The sequence below is a fragment of the Chenopodium quinoa genome, unplaced genomic scaffold, assembly GCF_001683475.1.
Source record: "Chenopodium quinoa cultivar QQ74 unplaced genomic scaffold, ASM168347v1, whole genome shotgun sequence".
Taxonomy (NCBI): Eukaryota; Viridiplantae; Streptophyta; class Magnoliopsida; order Caryophyllales; family Amaranthaceae; genus Chenopodium; species Chenopodium quinoa.
In genome coordinates, this window is record NW_018742345.1 from 2,954,578 (window position 1) to 2,962,016 (window position 7,439).

At 39.5% G+C, this 7,439-nt stretch overlaps 1 protein-coding gene across 1 annotated transcript; it reads left to right on the forward strand.

Annotated features, from left to right (window-relative positions):
* The first annotated feature begins 1,002 nt into the window (after window positions 1-1,002).
* LOC110693809 lies at window positions 1,003-1,988 on the forward strand. Its single transcript, XM_021870957.1, has 2 exons — window positions 1,003-1,560; window positions 1,680-1,988. Exons 1-2 carry the CDS (start codon window positions 1,003-1,005, stop codon window positions 1,986-1,988), a joined length of 867 nt encoding a protein of 288 aa, XP_021726649.1.
* The last annotated feature ends 5,451 nt before the right edge of the window (window positions 1,989-7,439 follow it).

Genomic DNA, 7,439 nt, shown 5'->3' on the forward strand with positions numbered 1-7,439 from the left:
CAATTTGGTGGGAGTTCTCTTGAGTGTCCTTTTTCTCATTTAGACAACTTCCCTGAATTGTGCAGAACCATCAAGAAAAACAACATTATGGAAGAGTTCATCCGTATGCACATGTTTCAATTCTCCCTCTGTGACAAAGCAAAGCGTTGGTTGAGAACGGTAGAAGAGGGATCATTGACCACATGGGATGAAGTCACTAGAGCCTTCATCGAAAAGTATTGTCCACTCGAAAATACCGCCGAACTAAGAAGAAAAATCACCAATTTCAACCAAGAGATTGATGAAACTTTACGTGAAGCTTGGGAGGGTTTCAAGGACTACACTAGAAAATGCCCTCACCATGATTTCACATCATGGATCATTGTTCAAAGATTTTATGATGGTATTACTCCTACTTCAAGGGCCAACCTTGATAACGGGGCTGGTGGTAGCCTTAAAAAGCTATCGGTAGATGATGCATACAAGATGATTTTAGAAGTGGAAAAGCACTATGAATACGGAGGTGATAGAAGGCAACCTCAAGCAAAGAAGGGCGGAATCCACGATCTTAGTGCAATAGACCTTATTGCATCAAAGGTTGACATGCTAGCTCATAAGCTAGATCAAGCCACCCTTACATCTCCAAGATCTTCTTCACAACAAGTCATGTCTTGTGAAACTTGTGGAGGAAATGATCACTTGTTCTCCTATTTCAACTCAACTAACCAAGAGCAAGCTGTGGCTATTGGGCAAAGAAATGATCAATACTCTCAACCCTAGAATCACGGTTGGAAACCCCAACAAAACACGGGTTGGAAGCAACAAAACCAAGGCCCCCCTCAAAACCAATACAACGAATCCCATCCACAAAACCAACAAGCTCCTTACCGTCACCCTAACCTAAGGGACCAAAACCAACAAAGGCAACAATATAACCAACCCGCTCCTCCACCTCCTAAAAAATCTAGCCTTGAAGCCGCACTTGAGTCCTTCATTACACAACAAGGAAGAAGCAATGCGGATATGCAAGCCAACATCCAACAACTTCAAGCACACAACAAGATAATTGAGAATCAATTGGCTCAAATTGCGCAACAAGTTGGAAGTTCATCCTCCAATCCTAGTGGTCACTTCCCAAGCTCAACAGTTGTGAACCCAAAGGAGAAAGCTAAGGCCATTACTTTGAGATCGGGGAGAGGTTATGAAGGGTCGGTTATGAGTGAAGAGGAGCCACAAAAGAGAGATGAGGGAGTTGTGGTGAGAAATGAGAGTGAGTTTGAAAATGAGATAGTTGATGTTGAGAGAAAGGAGCCACAAAAGAAAAATGAGGGAGATGTGGAAAAGGTAGAAAAGCCCCCCATGAAAGTATACAAGACTCCCATTCCATTCCCTCATAGGATTGTTGAAAAGAAATTGAATGAAAAGTTTTCAAATTTTCTTGAAGTCATGAGAGGACTTCAAGTGAATATCCCCTTTGTTCATGCTATGTCACAAATGCCTACATATTCAAAAATTTTGAAGGATCTTCTATCCAACAAGAGTAGGCTTAAAGAGAGTGCAACCATCTCCCTTCATAAGGAGGTTAGTGAAATCATTCAAAACAAGCTTCCTCAATAGCTTGGTGACCCCGGTAGCTATGCAATACCGGTGAAGATTGGAGACTTGGAAGCTATGGATGCTTTATGTGATCTTAAGGAAAGTGTGAGATTGATCCCTATTCTATAGCAAAGAGTTTAAGAGTTGGAGACTTGAAGCCAACAAGAATGTCCTTACAATTAGAAGACCGCACGGTTAGGCTACCTTTCGGAATTCTTGAAGATGTGCCGGTTCAAGTTGGAAGAGTATTTGTGCCATGTGATTTTGTGGTAATGGAAATGGAAGAAGATACTATGGTGCCCCTAACCTTGGGAAGACCGTTTTTGAACACCGCGGGTGTTGTTATTGATATGAAGGAAGGAATATTGACCTTGAATGTAGGAGATGAGAAAATTTCATTTTCATTTCCATAAACATTGAAAAATCCATTGTTAGATGAAGTTCATAGATTTGATACTTTGGAAAGGAACTTAGAGGAGTTCCAAGAGAATTTGATTGAAGGAGATCCATTACAAGCTATCCTAACGGGAGGCTTAGTTGAGGAAGATGAAGAAACAAGGGGTATGATCTTTTGCTCAACCAACCTTTAGTCCACAATGAAGTGAAGGTGGAAGTGCTCAATGTGGAGGTAAAAGAGGAGAGGACTACGCCTCCTCATAAGGTTAACTTAAAACCCTTCCCCCTCTTATTAAATATGCTTTCCTTGATGATAGGGAGGCTTATCCCGCTATTATCAATGCCAAACTCGATGATGTCTCTCTTGATAAAATCCTAGTTGTTCTAAGGGATTATAGAGATGTCATTGGGTAAAAATTGATGACATTAAGGGGATAAGTCCCACAATTTGCATGCATAAGATATTACTTGATGATGATCATGCTTCTTCAATTGAGCATCAAAGAAGGCTCAATCCAAACATGAAAGAAGTTGTGAAAAAGGAAGTTTTAAAACTTCTTGAAGCGAGTATAATCTACCCTATCTCCGATAGTAAGTGGGTTAGTCTGGTTCAAGTGGTACCTAAGAAAGGAGGCATCACCATCATTAAGAATGATAAGGGTGAGACCATTTCTACAAGGTCGGTCACCGGGTGGAGGATGTGCATTGATTATAGAAAATTGAATAAATCCACGTGAAAAGACCAATTCCCTCTCCCCTTTATTGATCAATTATTGGAAAGACTAGCATCACATAGTCATTATTGCTTCTTGGATGGATATTCAGAATTCTTCCAAATCCCAATCCAACCCAAGGATCAAGAAAAGACTACATTCACATGTCCTTTTAGCACCTTTCCTAATCGAAGGATGTCATTTGGACTTTGTAATGCACCTTCCACATTTCAAAGGTGTATGATGTCTATCTTTTCCAACATGCTTGAATCATCAATTGAAGTATTCATGGATGACTTTTCTGTTTTTGGTTCATCTTTTGACATTTGCCTTTCGAATTTGATTAAAGTGTTGAAAAGATGTGAAGAGGTGAACTTGGTCTGGAATTGGGAAAAATGTCATTTCATGGTAGAAGAAGGAATTGTTCTTGGTCATGTAATTTCTAATAGGGGCATTGAAGTAGATCGTTCCAAAATTGAGGTCATTGAGCGCCTCCCAACCCCTACAAATGTGAAGGGGATAAGGAGCTTTCTTGGACATGCAGGTTTTTACCACTGGTTCATAAAGGATTTTTTAAAAATCGCAAAACCTCTCACTCAATTGTTGGTAAAGGATTTTTTAATAATTGTTTTCTAGCATTTGATAGGTTAAAGGAAGCATTGATTTCGGCTCCTATCATTAAACCCCCTAATTGGGAGCTTCCTTTTGAGCTAATGTGTGATGCTTCGGATTTTTCCATTGGGTCCGGTCTTGGACAAAGGAAGGATAAGAAGCTCCATGATATCTACTACACTAGCAAAACTTTGGATGATGCACAAAGGAATTACACAACCACAGAAAAGGAGTTTCTAGCCATTGTTCATGCAATTGAGAAGTTTAGGTCCTACTTGTTGGGGTCTAAAGTCATAGTCTTTACCGACCATTCGGCATTGAAGTACCTCTTGTCCAAGAAGGAACCAAAGCCAAGATTGATATGTTGGGTCTTGCTCTTACAAGACTATGACATTGAGATAAGAGACAAGAAAGGTGCCGAAAATGTTGTGGCCAATCATCTTTCACGGTTGCCTATCTTTGTAGGTGATCTTGATAACTTGCCAATCGACGATTCATTTCCGGATGATAAACTATTTGCTATTCTACAAACACCGGCACCATGGTTTGCGGACATGGCAAACTATCTATCCTTCTCTATTCTTCCTCCCGACTTCTCCTATCAACAAAAAAGGAAGTTTCTACATAATGTTCGTCAATATTATATTTGGGACGACCCCTTGCTCTTCAAACAAGGTGTTGATGGCCTTTTTAGAAGGTGTGTCCCGGATAATGAGATTAAAGATGTTATCACAATGTATCACCCCTCACCTTGTGGAGGGCATATAAGTTCTAACAAAACTTTGGCGAAAATCTTACAATGTGGTTTTTATTTGCCCACAATGTTCAAAGATGTGTGGGGTGTAGTGAAAGCTTGTGATCGGTGTCAAAGAACCGGTAATATTTCAAGAAGAAGTGAGATGCCTTTGAATAACATTCTTGAGTTAGAGATTTTTGTTGTATGGGGAATTGATTTTATGGGGCCTTTCCCGACCTTTTTTAGGAAAAAGTGCATTCTTGTGGTCGTTGATTACGTGTCAAAGTGGGTAGAAGCGGTTGCATCTCCTACTAATGATGCTAAAGTGGTGGTCAAGCTCTTCAAAAGAGTAATTTTCCCAAGGTTCGGGGTGCCACGAGCCGTCATTAGTGATGGAGGTTCACATTTTGCAAAGCGGTCCTTTCAAGCTCTCCTTGAGAAATATTGTGTGAGGCACAAGGTGTCATTGGCTTACCACCCCCAAACAAGTGGTCAAGCTGAAATTTCAAATCGGGAGATAAAAATGATTCTTGAGAAAACGGTAGATAGGTCTAGGAAATATTGGTCTACAAAGCTAGATGATGCTCTATGGGCCTACCACACCGCATTCAAAACTCCCATTGGCACCATACCATACAAGCTTGTTTATGGGAAATCATGTCATTTGCCGGTAGAACTTGAGCATCGTGCTCATTGGGCCATCAAAACATTGAATTTCGACCTTCAAAGTGCCGATGAAAAGAGGTTGCTTGACCTCCATATGCCTTGGAATAATTAAGGTTGGATGCATATGAGAGTGCACAGATTTACAAGGAAAAGACCAAGGTTTGGCATGACAAGCATATTAGAAAAAGGGAGATCAAAGAAGGTGACAAGGTCCTACTATTCAATTCCCGGTTGAAGATGTTTTCGGGTAAGCTCAAGTCAAGATGGAGTGGACCTTTTACAGTTAAGAAGGTGTTTCCATATGGTGCTATTGAAATCTCAAAAGACAATGGTGAACCGTTCAAAGTGAATGGCCAAAGGCTAGCCATACTTTGATGGTTTTGTGCATAAAGAAGCCAAGGTTGTTCACCTTGATGAGTTTGATGTTCCTTCCTCTCATTGATCACGCAATGTCGTCATGCTAGTGATGTTAGAAGAGCGCTTTCGGGAGGCAACCCGAGTTTCTAAACCCCCTTCTCTCATATACTATTAATTCTTTTCCATAATAATAATTATTATTACTAACTTTTCTCTTAATATCTTTTGTAGTTATTGATGAAAAGAGTAGTAAGAAAAATATTCATGGATGTGAAGTAGTAGGCTTAGTAATAATCAGAATAATAATGGTGATAATAGTAATAATTTTATTATTATTATTATTATTATTATTATTATTATTATTATTATTATTATTATTATTATTATTATTATTATTATTATTATTAATATTATTATTATTATTATTATTATTATTATTATTATTATTATTATTATTATTATTATTATTATTATTATTATTATTATTATTATTATTATTATTGAAAAAAAAGAGAATTATGTGCAGCATTAGGTCTACACGGATGTTCAGAACATCGCACGTCCGTGCAGAGGCAGTCAGAGGCAATGACAAATTTAAGAGTAAATTTTTCCAAATTGGCACGGACGTGGCCAATTCAGCACGTCTGTGCAATGTTGCTAAGCACGTCCGTGCAACCCCCTGCACGTCCGTGCCAAACAGGTCAGTAACTTGTTCAGGTTAATGTCTGAAGATGCACGTCCGTGCCAAATGTTGCACGTCCGTGCAGCCCCAATTTCACGGCTCTTATGTAAAAAAAAAAAATTTGCTCACTTTTCATAATTCAATCCCACGAAAATACCCCCTTTCTCTCTCTAAAACTCCTTCCTCCTACTCCATAAACTCACTCAAATTCACTCAACCCCTCAAAATCACACCAAAAATCAACATTTTACCTCAAAATCTTCACTCCATTTCAACAAAATCACAATCTACTACTCCATTCTCCTTTTTAAAACCCAAAAAAAAAAATACCCAAAATTTCAAAACCCTAACCCTTTAAAATCATTTTAGAGGTTTTCTTGTGAACTAAAATTTGAAGCAATTGAGTGTTGGAGCATGGTCAAGCAAGCATAAGGAAGGTTAGAAAAGTTCATTTGCGGGTTTTACACCCACAATAAGCTCGGTATGATCGTTCCTCCCTTTCACTAATTTTGTGTTTAAATACTTGAATTTTTGCATGAAATTGCTTGAAAATGTTTGTTTGAATTGGTTGTGAATGATTGTTAGTTGATAATTGTAAGATATTAGTGAATTTCAAGGTGTTTTGTGAATGTTGTGAGTATTGAATTTTTGTAAGTAAGATTGAGGATTCATTTCTTGTGAATGAAAAAAAAAAAGCATGCTTGGTTGAATAAGTTGTTGTGTTGGATTGTTTATGGTTAATGCATGATATTAGAGTTGAATCATTGTTAATGTATTAGTGAAGTGGACCTAGTTGCTTGGTGATTTGCTTGTCTTGGTTTTAGGTGGTGACTTAGAGCTTGACTTGGTGATTATGTTGTGTTCATTGGTGATTGATTAAGCCTTTGGTTATTGTCTTAGTGGACCTAGTGCCTCTTGTGTGTTTGTTTTGTGGATTGTTTAGTTGTGGTGTGTTTATTGCCTTGCATAAAGCCTAACCATGAGCCGAAGAAACCGACCTAGAAACACGGATGCTAGGTACCGCAACCCCTCTCCTCCTCCTCCCGTTGATCCACCACAAGTGGACACTATGGGAATAGTGTTCAATGACCCAACCTTTTTTAAAACTATATTAGAATAAGTAGGAGAAGAGTTCGACCTACCAAGATTTTTGACGAGAGTGTTGCTGAGGCTTTAGGGATGGGGGATGATGTTAGGATGCTTTTTGAGGGATGTGGCCTAGGGAATTGGCTAGACTTAAGCGCCCCGACCTACAAGAGATTGACACTTGAATTCCTCTCCACAATTCAAGTGCAACGAGACAACAATAGATCCCCCCGCCGCCTTACCTTCCAACTCATGAACACCCAACACAACATGAACATAAGGAGGGTGAATCAAGCTTTTTGTAGGCCAACTAACGGCACCATAGGACCAAAGGATATCCCCCCCCCCGGTAAATATTGTGCGGGTACTTTTAGGAGGAAGATCACCGGCCTTTTCGACTATAACCCTAGGATCGATAAAGCTATGGCCATAATCCACCCTTCCTTTAGGATGTCACAACGGACCATAGCAAACACGACGTTCGCTAGAGGTGATAGTTCGGGTGTAGTGTCCACTAGGGAGCATCACTTCCTATGGCACTTGAGAGAGGCTAGTACGACCATAGATGTAGGGGCCTGGTTAGTCGACCACCTAGAGGATGTTGCCACTGGGTCCG

Excerpts from the sequence above, each read along its gene's own strand:
- LOC110693809 (XM_021870957.1), top strand. The coding sequence starts at position 1,003 with ATGCAAGCCAACATCCAACAACTTCAAGCACACAACAAGATAATTGAG. Across the intron at positions 1,561-1,679 it reads CCATCTCCCTTCATAAGGAG|TGTGAGATTGATCCCTATTC; the intron begins GTTAGTGAAATC and ends TCTTAAGGAAAG.